General features: G+C 41.6%; 1 protein-coding gene across 3 annotated transcripts in view; it reads right to left on the reverse strand.

Moving 5' to 3' along the window:
• LOC111864279 (aminopeptidase N) overlaps positions 1-20,866 on the reverse strand; it is an 85,097-nt gene that overhangs the window by 34,761 nt on the left and 29,470 nt on the right. The window contains exon 1 of one of the 3 annotated variants that reach the window (XM_023851412.2): positions 7,412-7,612. The exons of the other annotated variants lie outside the window; for them this stretch is intronic. Within the exon in view, the coding sequence (XP_023707180.1) occupies positions 7,412-7,436 (25 nt within the window). The 5' untranslated portion in view covers positions 7,437-7,612. Of the gene's footprint in view, positions 1-7,411; positions 7,613-20,866 lie in introns of those variants that run through there. 3 annotated transcript variants of the gene reach the window in all.

Below are 20,866 nucleotides of genomic sequence, written 5' to 3' on the forward strand. Positions count from 1 at the left end.
TTCCGTTATTTACCGCCGTAGGTCAGCATAGTGATTGCATAGGTTATTTCTCAACGAAATAGTTGGGTCATGGATCGCCTTATCCACAACAAAACCCGGGTATTGTTGCTTAGAACTAGAGCAGAGACGTGAGAAACGAGAAACTTCGAGAAACAAAAGGCTCTTATGCTATAGCATAGATTATACATAACTTGTTATTCAGATTGAAGTATGTCGTTTGAAACGTCTGTAAAGTCGACCATTGCATTTCTCAAAACACAGCTTCTGAATAAATCCTTTTTTGCATATACAAACAAAAACTCCGTAGCTTGAGTCTGCAAGCGAACTATACCGACCGAGCAACCGACGCTTATCGGCGAAGTTATTGCCAACCATTTATGCATATGGCCAGTTAAATTGTGTGGCATCGGTTTCCTTTCATCTTCTGTCTCGAAGTGTTCCTGGTATGTAATACAACTGACCTGCAGGCCAACTTCCGTAGTAGTTAATGTCCATTATTTATCGTCCGTCAATATTGCAACACTCTTCCATTCACCACTCAATTTTTAATTTAACATTATACACATTAACACAATTTAATAAAATAATTGTAACATATCAAGACATCTGAATATTGCCGTTTGGGGCCGAAACATGTAGTGTCAAGGTGTATAATGTTAAACTAAAAATTGAGTGGTGAATGGAAGAGTGTTGCAATATTGACGAACGATAAATAATGAACGTTAAGTTGAGCAATTGCAATGGGATGCTGAAATACAGAATTCCGTAGTAGCATTACCCAACAATATTAATCGATCGGAACAAAATCTGTAGCGATTCGTGTCCTAGAGGTATATTATTCGAATCTCGGCTGTGAAACCGACTGTTCTTGACATATTCAAAACTTTCCTTCATTTCTAGATGAAGACACCAGTATTTTCAAACAGACCACGACAGATTTCTTCCACATATTTCCCCACTCATTTCCACACACATCATTCCTTTATAAATAGACAATGTCACGTGTATGGGTGACTCATAAGACGCGTTTTGGATTGGATGATAGGATTTATTGGCACCGTATACATTCACAACTCGGGACTACAGGTTATCCAGCGCTATCGCTGATATACACACTTTACAGTTCAGCGTTACACACGCACTAGGGTTCTCAGTTTTCACTAGCCGTATCCTGGCAACGGATTTATGACAGTCTCACTATAACTTCAAATCACACATGCAGTCTTCTTTTTTTCACAGCGTAATCCATTTCTTGCCATTTCTTCTCAATCACCTTGGTCTTCCATTTCCATAACTCGAACCAATTCTTTACAACTCGACTCAAGTGAACTCTTCTTCAATTGAACTCTCTAGACTTCTAACAACAACTAGCCCTTCTCGACTGAACCCTTCTTTATAACCACTTCGCACGAACCACGCAGAAAACACGGTCTCTATTGCTAATGAGGCGTGTGTTTACTGATCCGTTGCCTAACAATGGACGTCATATTGCTGCGCGTTTGCTTCCGCCGGAATGTGTTTACCAAGTCGTTGCCTAGCAATGGGTATACACGTCACAATATTGTGAACGTCTCCAAATAGTATAGCGTCGTACAGAATATATTTGTCTAGGAGTAATGATGTAGATTTGTACTGGGGAGGTCTTGGGCTCGAATCTCTGCCTCACTAGCCCGTCCAGACTGATGGTTTAGTGATTTCCTCATACTTTCCAGGAGAATGCTGGGATAGTATTTTGACGCCTGTATCCATACTCTTTCCAAATTTTCCACATAGAATGTGATTAACTTACCACGAGCTAAAGGTCTACTCGTCATAATCATGTAGTTGATAAAGCATCGCTAGAGGACGTACGGATCAGCACATTAAGACACAGTGGAGTTAAGGACATATTACAAAGAGTGAATTTACGAGTTACAAATATATCTTCGTGTCTACAATTGACAGAAAATTGTCAAACAAATTTTATTTATTAAACGAGGATTTCGTGATGTGGGGTACGCGGTAGCGTAGTTTGTTGAAACACTAGGCTACAAGCCGGAAAGTCGCGAGTTCGAGTCCCGATGAGGTGGATTTATTCAATTTGTCTAATCCTTCCAGTCGGAGTGGCCCGGGGGTCGACTTAGCCTCTAACAGAAATGAGTACCAGGAATCTTCCTGGGGGGTAAAGGGCGGCCGGCGCGTAGGGCTGACAAACTTACCGTCATCTGTAAACCGAATGTCTATATAAAATGTGGGATCCTCGACGTCTCACAACCCTATGGGCCTTCACGGCCTGTTACTGGGATAGCTTTCGAGGCAGAGGTTCTAAACGTTTTTTGATTTACGGATCTATAATACCTGCAATATGCGTTCTCAGTTCCACCATCCTGTCTCACACACTGCAATACGAATAATGGTAAAAAAATCTATTATACTTTTAGAACATTTAAACACGTTTATCTTCAACATAACAATTAACTGTCTGTGCTATTAGAATTTAAGAGAAGTACTGATAACCTCAGCAAGCATCAGAATTAGCAGTTTTGCACGATGACATAATTTAATCTGTCGAATAGCCAACACCCCGGGGGGCATACTTTCAAAGTACAATTTAACTTACCGCAGTGCATAACTTAGTTTGTCAGGCATATCTAGCTTCCAACAGATTATACATGAGGGCATAATTTACTGTCAGACTGAGTTACAATTCAGTGCAGACCTTGACCTCCTCAACGAAATTTCTCCACTGGACCCTGTCCAGACTGTTCTCCTTCCAGCCGGTATCTCCAGTAATTTGTAGGCCTCACTCGGCACTCCTTCATCTTCAGTTGCCTCGTTCTTCTAGTACCGTCCGGTTTGAAGAAAGTTAATTTTCTGCAGATTCTTGACTTACAAATAACAATGTAAGATTTTTATTTTAACTCTGTAGCCTGTAGTCAGCAAGCGAACTATACCGACCGAGCGACCGCCGCTTGTCGGCGAAGTTAGTGCCAACTTCTGCGGATAGATGGTGTCATGTGGTCAGCGCAACGGATCCCCACGGCCATTGATCTCGGATTTCTAGACCGGAGCCGCTATTTCCTTGAAATAGCTCCTCAGTTATCCTCATGAGACTGAGTGGACCCCATTCCAGACATATTACTTCTCAGAAAATCTGGTAGCGCCGGGAAATCGAACCCGGAACCCCTTGATCTGTAGCCAGGAACTCTGACCACTAGACCACATAGGCGGATTTGTACCCTTAGCCCATTATTTAGATATTCTAGTGCGGTAGGACGAGACTGAGTTCACTTGGTACGTCGACCACTAGTAGTCTATTGTACCAGCCCCAGATGATAGATGATGGTGATTCTGGAGCAACTGGTAGAATAAAGATTGGCAAAAAAACGAAGTACTAGGAGAAAACTTGCCCCGGTACCATTTTGCCTACCACAAATCCCACATGACCTGACCTTGGATCGAAATCGGATCGCTGTGGTGGGAAGTCAGCAACTAACCGCCCGAGTTATGTCACAGCGTTTCTTTAGATAAAAGTTCTGCTTGTAGCTCTGCATAAATCCAACCTACGGTTCAGTTCCTGCCATGCGCACTACGACACATCTTGGGAAACTGTAGCTCCCATCTGTCCTTCCTTCTTAGCCTACTCCCCCCCTTAATGAAAAAAATTGGTGCATGAAATCACCACGCTGTCTATGTGTGCGTGTCAACTGTTCCAACAGTTCAACCGACCGACCGATTTCCAAGAAATTTTGTAGGAACGTCACGACATTCGAGATCACACTGATCTTGAACTCGTAAATTTCCCAAAACTGGTAACAGCAATATGACATACACGAGCGCGCAGAAGCCTCCCCTTTCATCAAATGTAAGTCCAGTACATTTCAGTTGATGTAAGGTTATGTAAAGAGCGAGGTGCAGTCCTCAAAAGTGACGTCGCTACAAAATCCAAAGGGAAGCATACCGAAATACGAATCATCCCGTTTTTGTTTTTGTTGTTGTTGTTGTTGTTATTGCTCTAGAGCCCTTTGTTGGGCTTTGGCCGCTTTTTCAGTTTACTGAACCTATACACAGTCGGGAGGACTCCGACGGGGGATCAGCCCATCGCAAGGCCTCTACCTACACACAGAATAAACTTACACAGATATCCATGCCTTCAGTGGGATTCGAACCCACAATCCCAGCGTTCGAGCGGTCAAAGACAGTTCAGGCTTTAGACTGCGCAGCCACTGTGATCGGCACACCGTTGTTTGTAAATCACTATTTATTCTGTTATGTCGTATGGCATAATTTAACTTAAAATATAGCCATACCTTTACGGAAACGGCGTGTAAAAGTCTGCTACTACGCTAACAAGAATTTGCAGACGCCAGTAGATGGCGAACCGCAGGCTGAGATGCGATTACGTAAGAATAAGGCCAATGCCAAGAGCATAGCAGAATTATGAAATTGTGAACTGAAGTGGTGTTTGCACAATCGACTTAGGACGCCCGGAAATTAAATCCTGCACACGCTACTGGCAGAAGCAGCAACGTCACGCTCACTGCCGAGCCAGGAACTGGGTTCCAAACCCGACGTCGTGAGATTCCTCAAGTTCGAGACGAATAAACCTGAATGCTGAGTCTGAGTGGGCAAAATTCCTGTTTCAGGTTCGCGAGGCACCGGGAACGAAACTCGTGACACTTTTTCCACGGTTTTCTTCAATTTATTTAGGAAAATTATAAAATAACACTTTAAATTTGCTCACAGCTACTTATTTCTGAATTTAGCATTTATTATTTCTGTCTGTTAACTTTGTAATTGCGCCCTGGGTTCTTAAGTGTACACGTAAATGAACAAGAATTGAACTGAACTGAATTATTCACTCACTCACTCAAGGAGCTGTGCCCTTCTTGAAAAGCCGCAAATTGTGCACCTACTCAAGAATTTCCCACAATTTTATGGAACCCGAAGAATCATTATCGTGTTCACAAGAGCCCTCCACTGATCCTTATCCTGAGCCAGATCAATGCAATCCATACCATCCCATCCTATCTCTATAAGATCCATTTTAGTATTGTCCACCCACCTACGTCATTGTCTTCCTAGCAGTCTCTTTCCTTCTGGCTTTCCACCAATATGCTATATGCATTCCTCTTTTCCCCCATTAGTGCTACATGCCATGCCCACCTCATCCTCCTTGACTTGATCATTCTAACTATACTTGGAAAAGAGTGCAAGTTATGAAACTCCTCATTATGCAGTTTTCTCCAATCGCCTGTCACCTCGTCTCTCTTCGGTCCACATATTCTCTTTAGCGCCCTGTTCTCAAACACCTTCGGTCTATGTTCCTACTTTAATGCCAGAGACCAAGTTTCACACCCATACAGGACCACAAACAACATTATGAACTGAATTATTATTAAGATCTAAAAGTTTGTGACGATGGTATATTGCTACAAGTATTATGTTTTTGGACATTATCCATCGTCTTGTCTATTTTCTAAAACAGTCCTGTTTCTTTTTGAAAACACAACGTTTCGGAGACTGGATTCTGTTACCGCCCTCAGGTAAATCTACTCATTTGGGTCCAACAGACAGAGCTAGGCCCTATCTCCGGAGATAAGGCGGAGACAGAATCCAGTCTCCGAAACGTTGTGTTTTCAAAAATAAACAGGACTGTTTTAGAAAATAGACAAGGCGATGGATAATGTCCAAAAATATAATACTTGAATTATTATTATTATTGTTATTACTATTATTAGTAGTAGTAGTAGTTGTTGTTGTTGTAGTAGTATTTACAATTGGAGCCACTTCTCTCAATCGCATTGCTAATAACATTTGTTCATAATCCTAATGTTCTGTCTTGTGTAGCTCTTAGTTATCATGTTCTTGTTACCTCTCTTCACCTTTGTTTGGTTCTTGTTTGTTTACTTTTCTGCATTAATGTGTTCTTCCTCCAGTGCTTGCCTGTAATTTGTCCTTGACTTTATGTTGTGCGTGCCATTAATGTAATTACCTGAATCTACACTGTGCTGTGTCTGTGACTGGTCTTGCAGCTGTTGACTCTGCTCATAAATAATAAATAATTGAATTATTATTATTATTATTATTAATATCTGCTGCCAGTTCTGAATGTTTTGTCTTCCCGTCTGTTGCTTAAAGATGAAAATAGGAGAAACTATAATCTTACCCGTTGTTTTGTATGGATGCGAAACTACGTCTCTCACATTAGGGAAGAACATACGAGTAGACTGAGTGTTCGAAAAGAGGGTGCTGAGAAGAACGTTTGGACCTGAGGGACAGGAAGTAACAAACTGCAGAGGTTCCGTTCTTCATCAACATCATTACGTCAATCAAATGGAGGAGAACGAGTGGAGCGGGGCATGTAACTCACATACAGGGAATAGAAGTGCAAATAAAGCTTTGGTAGGAAATCCTAAGAGAGCAAGGCGCAGATAGGAGGATAATAAAATTGATCTTAGATAATCAGGACGGGAGAATGTGGACTGGAGACATCTGGTTCTTAATACAGACCAGCCCCGGGTTCTCGTGAACACCGTAAAGAACCTTCGGGTTCCAAAGAATGCTGTGGATTTCTTACCTAGTTGAGCAAATATTGCCTTCTCAGGAAAAACTCTTCTCCTTGGAAATGCTGCTGCTATTATTATTATTATTATCATCATCATCATTATTTTGTAGCAATAGTAGTAGTGATAGTAGTAGCAGTAGCAGTTGTGATGGTAGCAGTAGTAGTAGTAGTACATTAGAATAGGAGGAGGAAGGAGAGAAGTGACAGTAGTCATATGATATGTAAACATTTCAATAAATAAAAACATGCACGGCAATCGATAAGTCATAGGCACAGTGTTTGATATTTCTTCGCAAAATACTTACATTAGATTAATTCAAAAGTTTCATGATAAATGCCTCAAAAATGGCAACAAATGTGTTCGTACAACAGATAGGCTATATAGGCTTGAAACACCGACGCTTGACAGAAATTGATAATATCACCAGACATAACAAATATAAGACAAATAAAAATTTAAGGATTTGCTGAATTTTCGCCTTTCAAGATCTTTTAATTTAACACGTATGCATCATTATCGATAGTTAAAAACAACCTCGGTACTTGTTACAGGATCGTGTAACTACGCAATATTACAACAAGGAGCCGTTCATTCAATTCTCCCTTTTTCTCAGCCAATAATTCCTTCAATAACTTTGTCCTTCTTTCTCTGCTATACCTATCAGCTATATTAAATAGCGTCGTCAGTTGGAAAACATCGTTAAACAACTTATCGATTGAAGGAGAGATGGAGAAAGTGCACTCAGACTTAACCTACTTCCCCTCCCATTACATACCTATATTACATGTAGCTACTTCAACGATTTCATGATCACGAAAACTAAATAAGTCGCCATTTGATACAGAGTTGTTAAATGAACTCACCTGGTATTTCGCTTCGGCCGTTCATTGTCGGGGATTAGCGCACTTCCCGTCCGCCTCCGGGGGAGCCATTCCGATCACTGGTGTACTCACTAGTCAAATCGAACGCACCCCGTAGGCGCCATCAAACAAAAGCCGGCCGTAACATGTAAATGTTTACAACCAGCTAAAAGCTTCCTCTGCCACGGTAAGAGCTTCTGTATTGTTAAACACATCGGTCTAACCCCACCACCACAACTGTGTCATGTGACTTGTTACTAAATGCAGAAGCACACTGTGCAGGAATCTGGCCTTCCGTGATTCGATTCATGGCCTTGGTGACATGTGAGTTTCTACCCGAGAAAAGCCCAGACGCTCAATACTCAATTTCAAGAACCGTTACGAAGAATCATATAAATACTCAGGTTTAAATATTTATTCAATTTACTAAATTATTAAATTAAAAAAAGTAATTCCCTGGAATAGAGTACTTGTGCAGAAGCTAGTAATAACTCAGCTAATAAAGAAACTTCCCGCCATGTACTGAAGGTTTACTACAGTTTACTACAGCGTTTACAAGAGCCCGCCACTTGATCCTATTCTGAGCCATCTGAATACAAAACAAATCAGCATATCTCATTTCCTTATGAGTCATTTTGAAATTATCATTCATTATATGCCGAGCACGAGCAGGCTAACATAAAGGTAATGCTCTTGATTTGTTTTCGTGAGATACCCGGCTCGCATCCCGGCAGGATCATCAGCTATCCTGATTGAGGGTCTTCATGGTTTTCTTCAGTCTATCCTTTGAAATTTTAGTGATGGTACCTCGATTAGGCCATGAACACTTCCTTCCATATATTTTCCACCTCACCGTTTATCCGACAGTTCTATGAAATGTAGTCTAGATGCTGACAGCGTCGTAACCTGTCCCACAAAAAAGAATATACGCCTAAGAAGTCTCTCAAGAAGTCCCTTCCATTCAGCATTGCCCCCCACAAAAAAAAATCAATTTATATTTATCATCTCTCCAATGTGCATATGTTACACGTCTTGTTCATGTCACCATCCTCGGTTTCATCGTGGTAATATTTTCTGAAGCGTACAAAACATGGAACTCCTCAATATGCGCTTCTCACCGTCTTCACATTCCTTCCTCTCTTTGAAGGCAAAATATTCTCCTCAGCGCTCAGTCAATCAGGCCGCGAGATGAATATGCTTATCCATACAAAACAAAACGCCGATCACAGTGGCTGCGCGGTCTAAGGCATGAACTGTCTTCGCCCGCTCAAACACTGGGATTGTGGGTTCGAATCCCACTCAAGGTATGGATGTCCGTCTGCGTTTTTTCTGTGTTTATGTTGTTCTGTGTGTAGGTATCGGCCTTGCGACGGACTGATCCCCCATCAAAGGAGTCCTACCTACTATGTATATGATTTAGAAACTGAAAGGGTGGCCAATGTGAAACAGAGGGCTGTAGAGCCATAGATAGACAGATATAGACAGATAGATACTGTGATCAGTGTTGGAGGAACTGGTTCCTAGTCATCTAATTAAGAACGGAGACTCCACGTATTTATGTGAATGAATATTTTCACGGTTATAAACTGTGCGCCATTGTATTAGTGGTATCAGGCAATTATTTCATTCAGGAAGAATTTAAGAAGATATTAAATTGGGAGAATGAGTTTCTTACAGCCAGCCTCCCATACACGAGTATGTGATTGCTTATGGATAATTAGCGACTTCTGTGGGATGATTAATGAATGAAAAAGATTTGGAAGGAAGTAGCCTTGCACTAATCTAAGGTATGTATCTAGAGGTACTAATGAAACCTGCGAAAATGTGCCAGGATAGTAGGTATACCGGCCGAGATTCGAACCGGGAACTTGTTAAATATGAGTCAGCCTTCTGTCTAAAAGGCAGTGATTATAACATATGCAAAATTATATTTTAACTTATTTTGTATGAGTGCGAAAATTGGTCAAAACAGAGAAGAAAAGAAGTTGCGGGTGTTTAAGTATAGGGTGCTTAAGAGAGAGTTTAGACGAAAGAGAGGGGCAGTAACAAGAGGCTGGTGAAAATTACACGACAAGAGACGATATATTACTATCTATCTATCTATCTATGGCTCTACAGCCCGTTATTGGTCATTGGCCGCTTTTTCAGTTTCTTGATCTTTTACACAGTCGGTAGGACTCCTTGGACGGGAGATCAGTCCGTCGCTAGGCCGCTGCCTGCACACAGGACAACACAAACATAGAATAAACGCACACAAATATCTATGCCTCGAGTGGGATTCAAACCCACGATCTCAGTGATTGAGTGCGCGAATACAGTTCATGCCTCAGACAGCGCTGCCGGCCACTCTGATCGGCCGATATATTGCTACAGTTTTCAAACCGAGGATGAAGATATGTGCGAGATAGATTTCCTCGCAGGCCGGTTTCCGTTCGCAGTATTTTTCTGTTGTTGTCTACAGGGTGCTGAGGAGAATACCTCGACCGAAGAGAGATGAAATGACTGGAAGATGGAGGAAACTGCATAATGAGAAGCTCCATAACTCTTACTCTTCACCAAATATACTTATAATGTTCAAGTCAAGAAAGATGCGATGGGCAGGACATATAGCACGAATAGGGGAGAAGACGAATGCATATAGGATATTGGTGGGAAAGCCAGAAGGGAAGAGACCACTGAGAAGCCCTAGATGTAGGTGGGATACTAATAAGAAAATGGATCATAGAGAAATATGAGGGGATGATAGAGTCCGGATTGATCTGGCTCAGGAGAGGGACCAGTGGAGGGCTCTTGTGAACACGGTAATGAACCTTCAGGTTCCATAAAATGCTGGGAAATTCTAGAGTAGATGACTGACTGGCGGCTTCTCAACAAGGGCTCAACTCCATGGCGTCAGTTTAGTTAGGTTAATTCTACGATGCTGTCAGTATCTCAGATTATATGGCTGCGAATGGGAGGATGGGTGATGAATGCTTTGGAAAGGATTTAGCAGGAAACGTTTGTGGCCTAGCAGATGTACTACCCCGGCAGGAACTAAGAAAACGCACAAAAACTCATCCAGGATAACCAAAGTCCCGGCCGAGATTCAAACTGAGCACCTCCATGATAGAAGTCTAGAGCGCTACTGCTATGTAAACCTGCTCGATTTCGTTCTCATATTATGAGCTATCTTACTTTTGATTGTAACACAGAATTATAAAGCAGTAATGAGGATACACCCATCCGAGATTCGATAGCTGTAATCTCACCAACAATAAGATCACTCAGTTTGGACCCTATTTTCATTTTTACAGTTCTCGCCTCACAATTGTTGTTTCAGCTTTAAGCGTCTGATTGTTGCAGTCGGTGTTTTGTGCTTGCGTGGAAGCTAACGAGATTCACAGTCCCGTATTCCCCCAATAATTCAGTCGCTTTTTCCCCTCCAGTGTCACCACTCGACCTTCTCACTCAGAATCTTCCAGTAAATCATGACTGACTATCCACTTCATCCTCGTCTTATTTTTATTTGGCTGCATACGAGGTCCGTATAACTTGGATATCGTATGTAAGGGCAGGGTACGCATCTTTGTTGCAGTATGAGAAATTTCGTATCGCGTTGCGTCTGTTTCTTAGGTTATGTGAGCTTATCAATAGAATTTTGAACCCTGAAGTGTCATATACGCAAAAACAAATACATACTACTAACCCTGTCCTTCAACAGAATCCTTATTACGTAACTGAAATAATTTCCTATACTTATTTTATGAGATTTCATTAATGAGTTACTTGAAGCCTGGAACATAAAGATCAAAATACACACCAAAGTAAGCCGAATAGAACACATAAAGCATGTTTTCCTGTTACACACATTTATTGTTCTACAGATCTACTACTATTACTACTACTAATATTTTTTTCATTTTATTTTCACGAAAGACTTTTTAATTACGTACAGATTCTGTTTATGTTTTATTGTTGGACATAACCAAAAAAATTCGCATTGTCGCCATGTTAATAATTGTTTATTTAAAAATAATGTCACATAAAACACGTAGGTATGTTTAATAATTTAGCTCCATTAATTCGTTACGTATCGCTATCAACCGAAAACGAAAATAAATTGTTCGGACGGCAGCCAATTTAAATTCCACAAAAGGAAATATCTTACTAAATGTAGCGTACTTTCCTAAAATGTATTACCATATTATCCTTTCAGGATCCTAAATTAAACGCCTCTGTTGTCACTCCCGAACTGTAAAGTCGCGCATTCTCCATATTGTTATTACTGATTCCAGGAAATTAAGACATATAGCGTTGGGGTTCCTCCAGGGGCACAACGTTCACACAATGTTCAAAAAGTCGGAAGATGGCACACACATAGACACAGACACGCAACAGCATGGTGACCGTACAAGCATAGGTTAAAATTTCGTAAGGACGTGAAACATTACTCCTATTTCCCATGATAAGGGAAGAATACGGGAAGGAAGCTTCAGGTTCCATATCAGACTTACTTACTTACTCATGGAGCTGAGCCCTTCTTGAGGAGCCGCCAATTCTGCAGCTACTCAAGAATTTCACAGCATTTTATGGAACCCAAAGGTTCACCACCATGTTCACAAGAACCCTCCACTGGTCCATATCCTGAGCCAGATTTATCCCATCCATACCATCCCATTCTATCTCTCTAAGATCAATTCTAATATTGTCCACCCACCTACGCCTTGGTCTTCCTTGTGGTCTCTTTCTTTCTGGCTTTCCCACCAATATCCTATACGCATTCCTCGTCTCCCCCATTCGTGCTACCTGACCTGCCCACCTCATCCTCCTTGACTTGATCATTCTAATTATACTTGGAGAAGAGTATAAGTTATGAAGCTCCTCATTATGCAGTTTTCTCCAACCTCCTGTGATCTCATCTCTCTTTGGTCCAAATATTCTCCTCAACACCCTGTTCTCAAACACCCTCATCCATATCAGACAGGGATTTTATTAACTGGCTAAGAGGGTACTATCAAACTATCTATCCATGGCTCTGCAGCCGTCGTGGCCCTTGGCTGCTTTGTCAGTACTAAGAGTACTAGTTCCTGAAATATGTCTCTACTCCGTGGAAGTAGTTACAGAGGGAGTAACAAGAGGACACAGAAAATAATATAGTGATTTGTACTCTGAAGCAAATATTATTAAAGTGATGACATAAAGTAGGATGACATAGCTGAGACTTTTAACAGTACAAGTAAAATGTAAAATGCATTCAAAATTGAATCCAAAATATCTAATGTGAATAAATTGTAGGCCAATAGAACTTATTCTTAGGCTTAATTAAAGAAGCACCACATCATGAAGACGTATCAGGGAGTGGAGGTATATCTCGATCACTCTTGACCTTGGAATTACATAAAGGTGAGTGGTCAGCTTCACTATCCGGCAGCTTAACCCCGGGGTACCCATTGCATAGGAGGCCGAGTGGGCCCAAAGCAGATCTGAACTTTATGGAAAAGAGGAAAACCTCTTGCCACTGCTAGGACCCGAACCTCGATTCCTCAGTCGTCCAGCCCATAGCCTAGTCGTTATAACGACTGAGCTTATTGCAGACCAGTCTTAACTCTTAATATAACTGAAGCGTGAGTATACTGGATTCAACTGGCTCAGGATCCGGACCAATGGCGGGATATTTTGAACATGGTAATGTACCGTTGGGTCATGTTAAATTCTGGGAATGTACTGACCAGCCGAACGGCTATCAGCATCTCAAGCACGACTCTGCTCCGTGGAGTAAGTTCCATGTTGTGTTACAGACATTGTTTTTATATTCTCTTATCACCGTAACGCGATGATAAGTAGCAACTCAAAGTTACATTCAAAGATTAAAGAGAAAGCTTTGGGTCCCGCCCAATATCCTATCCAAAGGTCAGAGACAGCTCACCTCAACTTAGTGATGACGTTAAGAATGCCTGGAGCTTCATTTCAACCACTCCAAACGTATTTGTGCCTTAATGCTTAATCACAGTGACAATTCTATCCATATAAATAAACCGCTATGAGAGGAAGCCGAACAGGACACATCATCAATCAACCGCACACCGACTGCCTGCTCTTCAGCCACTTAGGTCACTCTTCCTCTGCTCTTAATGGGATGCCCTGTGTCAGACTGCTTGGCACCGAAAAGAAATTTCATCCCCAAGGTCTCACCCTCCGGACCACCAACATCCCCAACATGTGAGCTATGTGGACAGATAAGCAGAATTTAGGGAGGGATGAGAAGGAACTTTCAGAAGTTTTGTGGCCCAAGATCCGGAATCAGTTCCCATGCCTCATAAATGTTAAGCAGGGGGCGAAGACTCCTGCTGGTAGTGTGTTTGATTCTTGGCTCATTTACTTACGTAGGCTGTCAAGGTCATATCGTCTAACGAGTTCTGAAGACAATCACGAACTACATGAAACAGGACTCTTCTCGAGAAGCTGATAGTGTCATTCTCAAGAAGTTCCCCGGATTTTACGGAGCCCGAAGCCCCACTGCCGTGTTCACAAGATTCCGCCATTGAATCCTAACACAAACCAGTTGAATTCAGTCCATATCATCACATCGTTTGTAGTTAAAACCCATTTTAATATTATCCTTCAATCTACGCTTAAATATTACAAGTGATTACTCACTTCATATTGTTAACTATAACTTCGAATGCATTTCTAATCTCCCCATACACACTGTATGTCTCGCTCATCTCACTTTTCTTAAATTAATCTCGTGCCCTTGTGTGACTTCATATGTTGGATTTGCATTGTGTGTACCGTGTTTATTTTATGTACTTTGTTCTGTATTGTTCTCTTTAAATATAGTCTTTCCTTGTCTGTATCAGTGTAAGATCTACTGCCACGGTGTGAACACCCAATTGCAATAAAATAGTAATAATAATAATAATAATAATAATAATTAACACTGAATGCAGATAAAAAATTAAGAATTTTATTATTATGCAATTTCCCCCCTTCTCCCCCTACTTCCTCTGTTTAGCTGTAAATATTCCCCCTGGCACCATGTTCTCAAGCATTTAATTTGATGTGTTTTAGCTTATAAGTTACGAGCTTCATGAGAATCGCGCAAGGAACAGGCGCATGCGTAGAGTTGAGTAAAATGTTGAACTCTTAACTGCTCTAAACACCAGTTCAAAAAAAAAAACTCTGGAAAGTCGCTATTTATTTCTTGTCTGAGAGAAACTTGATGTAGCGACAACTTCAAGGCTTGCATACTGCAGGCACCCAGTTCGAATTTCGGCCCAGCTTACAACAATGCTGAATGAGGTTTTCAGCTGTCTTATTTGGTTTCTTCAAGCCAATTCCAGGACACTGCCTAGAAATACACCAGGACCGTCTCCTTCCTAAGTCTTACTTAATCACCATTCATGACTATCCTCTCATTTAAAACCAGTAAAGTTGAAACAGCCGGTTACGGTAGCCGAGCGGTCTAAGGCATGTACTGTCTTCGCTCGCTTGGAAACGGGGATCGTGGGTTCGAATCCCACTCAGGGCATGGATGTTTAGTTTGTGTATGTGTGCGTTTTTCTGTGTTTGTGTACAGGTAGAGGCCTTGCGACGAGCTGATCACCCGCCCAAGGAGTCCTACCGTATGTGCAAGATCTAGGAAAACCGAAGTTAACGGAGAAGTTCATGGAGGTAGGCCTAGGCCCACTGGGGCTGTAGTGCCAAGGAAAAAACAAAGTTGAAACATCTTATTAAATAATACAATGCTGAAGAATGAGTCAATTCTTATTTTGGATTTGTTGGGCTTACAGTTCAGACTCGCCTCTCGCGTGCATTCAGCAGCCCGTCTCGGTTCAGAAGTACATGTGTCTGTTATCCACGTGGAGCACGTAACTCACTTCTGTAGGAAACACATAAAGATCTCGGTGTGTGAGGTAAACTTTGCAGCAGAGGCGGTGTGGGTGGAGGGGGGAGGGGTGTGACGATGACAAATGTCCCGGGGTGTAGCGGAAATTGCTTAATAGGGTAGTGGAAATCTTTGACAGGAAAAGCTGAGCATTCCTTTTAACGAAAATATAGATCAGTAAATGTCATGCATCCTGCACGCTCCTCCCACTTTGATAGGCAAATTGAGGACCGTGGGGCAGCAAGTACACTTGACACAGTGACGTCATCATCACTACAGGCATTAGCATAAGCAGAACAAACAGAATAGCCTGACTTGTGGCCAGAGTAGCGGCTGGTAAGGGAAGTGCTTATGATGCATGTTTCCCTTTGAATGGATTCTGTAAGTACGGTAAAGCAGAAGAAACGTATTAACATGAAATTATCGTACTCACTCAATTTTTATGGGATTTAAGTATACAAAACAAAACTCATTTTCTTACTTCTTACTTCATTAGCATAAGTTTAGGCATCCAATAGTAGCAGTTCGAATTATTTGGGAATATATTTAAACGGCTTTCAGAGTACCGGACAACGAATAAAGTTCAGAAAATCAGTATCCTCAGACGTAATACGCAGTCACGTGTTTGAGTGACTCTCGATTGGGGTTTTGAATTGCTGATTGGATTGACACACGACTCGCACCTACACTTAAATATAGTGCCATCACTGATCTCCACGCTTTAGCAATCACTAAAGCACACGCCAAATATTCTCCAGCCTTTGTCTTCATCAGTCGCTCCCTAGTAACTGCTTCTAACAGTGGAGATTCTTCAAATGTACCGATCAAGCCTTTTCTTCACAGTCTCCCTTACAACTGACTACTTCTAAACTTGTCTCGGTTGTAACATCCCGCCTCGGACCGCGCAGAAAACATCGTTTTGTACTCCAGTTGTTTCCGTGGGATCGTGTTTGTTTGCGAAATCGTTAACCAATAACGGCTGCTCATGTTTGCTTATTAGGAATCTATTGCCTAGCCGCGGATGTTGTTTCGTTTTTTGTTTCGACGTCATTAACCAGTAAAGGCTCTACAAGCTACAATACCATCACACAAACCTTTCAGAAGTGTCCTTATAAGACATTTAACTTATCCTGGATCTTTATTATTGTGAGCCCACCATAATCGAAACTCGACGGGTCACCACTACTGCTGTGTATTCGGGAAGTCTCAGTTTCAAATCTCGCCACTAGACCGGCCAAAATTATTGACAACAATCATGATTTCCCTCAGTCCCTACATGAAAATATCAAAATAGTATCTAAATTAAACAAAGAAAACTTCCTTCCAGATCCTCTTTAATTTGCTGTTCACTAATCCAATAATTTTCTCATTGGGCCTTACGTGATTTGAGCTACTTAACGCACCGTTAAATAAAGAGTAAGCCAGTGAATAAGTAAAATAAGTCGGCTAAACTTTTCAAGTAGTGTGTGTGCACCTCCTGCTTCATAGCTAAGCTCGGTACTGAATCCGCGACAAACCGGCCTGTGCTGACTTCGAGACCAGGATCTTTGTGAACTGAAACCGTGTTCCCTGTAACGTCAGTGCCTGCTCAACGTTTGTTATACTCTCCTCACTACAGTCATGCAGGAGAAGTTGCCGTCATTTCACGGCGAACCGATGCGAAATCTTGCGTTCTGCTTAGCATAAACAGTCCATGGTGGCATAATGGAGGTGAAGAGGCGAAACACGAAGTCTTAGCCTCAGTGCTAAGTAGAGACCGCCTTTACCGCCCCCGCTCGTAGCCACTATACAGAAACTATATCACTACAGAGCCATACCGAAGACAGGGATATAGAGAAAGTTCCCAGTGCTCCTGCCGAGAATTAAAACAAGACCATCGATCCTACTTCTCGTCATCTGAAGCAGTGAAATCTTACGGCCACGACGGCTTGTTCATTAGGGTCTTAATGACGCGGTATCAATTGAGAAACTTGCATAAATTACAGTAATTTATGTAAGAATAAGAATAAGAATGAGGAGCCGGGATAGCTCAGTCGGTATAGCGACTGGCTACGGGTTGGACGACCGAGGGGTTGGAGTTCGAGTTCCGGTAGGGTCAGTAACTGTCACTTCTCCGCAGCGACTAGACAGGCCCTGGGGCCCACCCATTCTCCTATTCAATGGGTACCGGGGGTAAACCGGCCGGAGCGTGAAGCTGGCAACTCAACACCAACTAGTGCCTAGGTCAAGAAAACATGGACCTATACAGCCACTACCCTATACGTCTTCATGGTATAGTGATCAATTAGTTAAGAACAGAGATAATTTTACCATTTTTATTAATATTTTTCATATCTTGGTTTATTTATCGACACTTTATAATGCACAGTCTATATAACTCTGAACTGAAGAACAAGTATGAGTAAATAAGAATTTAAAAAGTTCCTAAAAAAAACTCATGGCCTATATTGAGACACATTTCAATATCTTCACGGAAAGACTGAATAAAAACACGGAAAATATCATGAGAACCTGCTACTGGATCGAGAATCGAAAGCAGAAACTCTGGAATACGAAAAAAGGGTTCAAGCAATACGTTCGATGTGTAAGAAATTTTATGGGTAGCACGTAGGGCAAAATTGATGAAAAAGTAGCCACACCGTATACGAAAGCAATTAATTGCAAGGAATTCGGCCTCAGGCCTGATGAAACACACAAAATAATAAACGACAATATTCGGCCAAGGACTAGGATTCGAACTGGGTTCTTAGTATACCCTTTCGACCTACTGTATTACAACATTTAGAACGAAACAATGTCACTTGGGGTCAGATTTGAAGTTTTCACGGTGGTGACTATGAAGAATGCCGTTTTATGGGATGTGGCACCGTGTAGATCTTGTGTGAACCGACGTTTCGAATCAACGTATCGTCTCCATCTTCAAGGTAGAAAAATCCGCTAGCGAGAAAACAGCGTGAGCAGGTGGCTGCAGACTTGGTGATTTAATGATAACTGGAATGATGATTATGGATTCTGAGTCGCACAGATTAAAAAATTTATTTTGAAAAAGATACCTCAGCGAAAAAATTTTATTTGCGTTTTAATATTGTATTAGCCCTTCGAGGTTCATATACTTTCACATAAGACAATCCTGGTCAAAGTTAAAACAATTATAAGAGTCTGTAAATTCAAACATTTTTAACTTGCATCTAGCTTTGTTAAACCAGGCTCAGGTAAAGGCAAAGTTGTCCTTCTAACCGGCCGTGGAGGCCCATAGGGTTGTGAGACGTCGAGGTTCCCACATTTTCTAGACAATCGGTTCACAGATGTCGATAAGGTTGTCAGCCTTACGCGCCGGCCGCTCTTTACCCCCAGAAAGATTCCTGGTACTCATTTCTCTAAGAGGCTCAGTCAACCCCAGGGCCATAGTGCAGCCGGAAGCATTAAGTAAATTTAAAGAAATCCACCTCATCGGAACTCGAACCCGCGACCTTCCGGCTTGTATCATAGAGCCTCAACCAACCACGCTACCGCATACCCCAAACTTGGCTCAGGCAAACCTAATAAAGATATAAGGCTATAATCAACAAAAATTAGGCATTGGCAGTTCGATACCACACGCATGCAACAACACTAAAACAAGAAGATCTACAATTTTCAAAATAAAACGTCACTGAACTAACCCCTGCTTCACTGAATAACATTCAAACAGCTCTTTGCTAGCCCTGTGCTTAATCAAACCGACCACAGTGGCGGCGCGGTCTAAGGCATGAACTGCCTTCTCCCGCTTGAACATTGGGAACATGGGTTCAAATCGCACTCAAGGCATGAATGTATGTCTGTAATTATTCTGTTTCTTGTACGAGTATGTAGCGGTCTTGTGACTGGCTGATCCCCCATCCATGGAGCCCTACTGACTTTCTTAAGATTAAGAGGTTGAAGTGAAACGAAGCGTTTCACGGATGCCATCTGCTCCAAGTGGGAGCATCAGGAAAGAGAGAAAGAGATGCTTAATATAATACAGGCATTAAGGGTTTCCGTCTTATGTTTTATTTCACGAATTTCCGAAATAACAAAATCCTAAGCTTTAGTAGCAATAACATAAGCATTGCCACCTCACAAAGTAACTCCTCTCATATTCTTGTGTACGACAATTACTGTCTGGCACAATCTGTATCTACAGGACGCGTCGCGTTGATATTACTGACCTGCTAACCATCTTTGAGAGACCCTTTACTGCAAGAAATACCATTTAAATCTAAATTTAAAATTTAGAAAAATTTTAAAAGGTTTTAAAAACATTATAACTAAAGATTTTTAGAGTGCTACTACAAGAATATCAAATTTGATGTCTGCATCATAATCTACATACCAGACACATATCAACGATGTAGATGTTGATAATACGAAGAATGTGACATTGTGTTTTTAAATGTTAAATTTTAGACTGGGTTCAGTGTGGCAGCAACGTTAAGAGTATACACCTGATGATGGCCGATAGAGGCCGAAACATGTAGTGTAGAAAGAACAAGATCAAAGACATATAATATATATTGTTTGCACTTAGGACGGAGTTTGTATCATTTATCGTGTAGAGTGCAACAGGATGCTTAAATATAATATTGTAAACAGAAGTGCATGTTTATTAATCCCATGGTGAACCGTTGTCATGGGAACGTGCTCTGTTAATACTCGTTGCCTAGGAAATCAACTTCCGATCTCTGACTCCACTATTTCTGCTTTCAGGCGTCATATCACAGCATTGTTCTCTCAACTACGCCTATATATTCCAACAAATTTCTTCCCTTCACGCTTGCGACCAGAATTTTGTATGTTTTTCTCACTACTTCTGTCAGTTTAACAAGCCCTACCCAACTCATCACCTCGATAATTTTTTGGTGTAAAGTATAAATTATATAGCTCACTATGTTATCGTCTCTTGGACGCGCCATAGTTCAAGCGGTTAGTCGCTGGCTTCCCACCGCGGCGGCCCGGGTTCGATCCCGGGTCTGGTCAAGTGGGATTTGTGGTGGACAAAGTGGCGCTGGGGCAGGGTTTCTCAGAGTATTTCGGGTTCCCCTGCCAATCTTCCTTCCACCCATTTCTCCACAATCACCCTCACCTATCATCTGGGGCTGGTACAATAGGCCAAAAGTGGCCGCAGTACAAGGGACTTAGTCCCACCCCACTAGTAATAAAAAAAATGTTATCGTCACCGTCCCCCTGTTACTTCTCTCTTAAGTCCAAATATTCTCCACAGCCTCACAAGGCCGAGGCCCTGCAGTCTTATTTATTTATTGCGATGAGTTGTTAGGCTGTAAACAATCCTGAGGATAAAATACCACCCCTTCTCGGCTGTCCGCTACTGTTTATTAAATGCACTCGCAATCATCTTTCTTTTTCGCAGGCAGTCACTTCCAACTGCAACATGAGGAAGCGCCATGCAAGTGACACACTTATTGCCGTTGTTGTCAGTTGCAAAATGTTAGTTGCAAGTTGCATAAAGCAGCTTATTATTCAGTTCAAAACTAATCAACATTCCGTCCACATACCAAAATTGATGAGATAATGTAAATAAACTGATTAGCTGTTTTATTGGAGTTACTGACAAC

Source organism: Cryptotermes secundus, unplaced genomic scaffold, assembly GCF_002891405.2.
Source record: "Cryptotermes secundus unplaced genomic scaffold, Csec_1.0 scaffold33, whole genome shotgun sequence".
Classification (NCBI taxonomy): Eukaryota; Metazoa; Arthropoda; class Insecta; order Blattodea; family Kalotermitidae; genus Cryptotermes; species Cryptotermes secundus.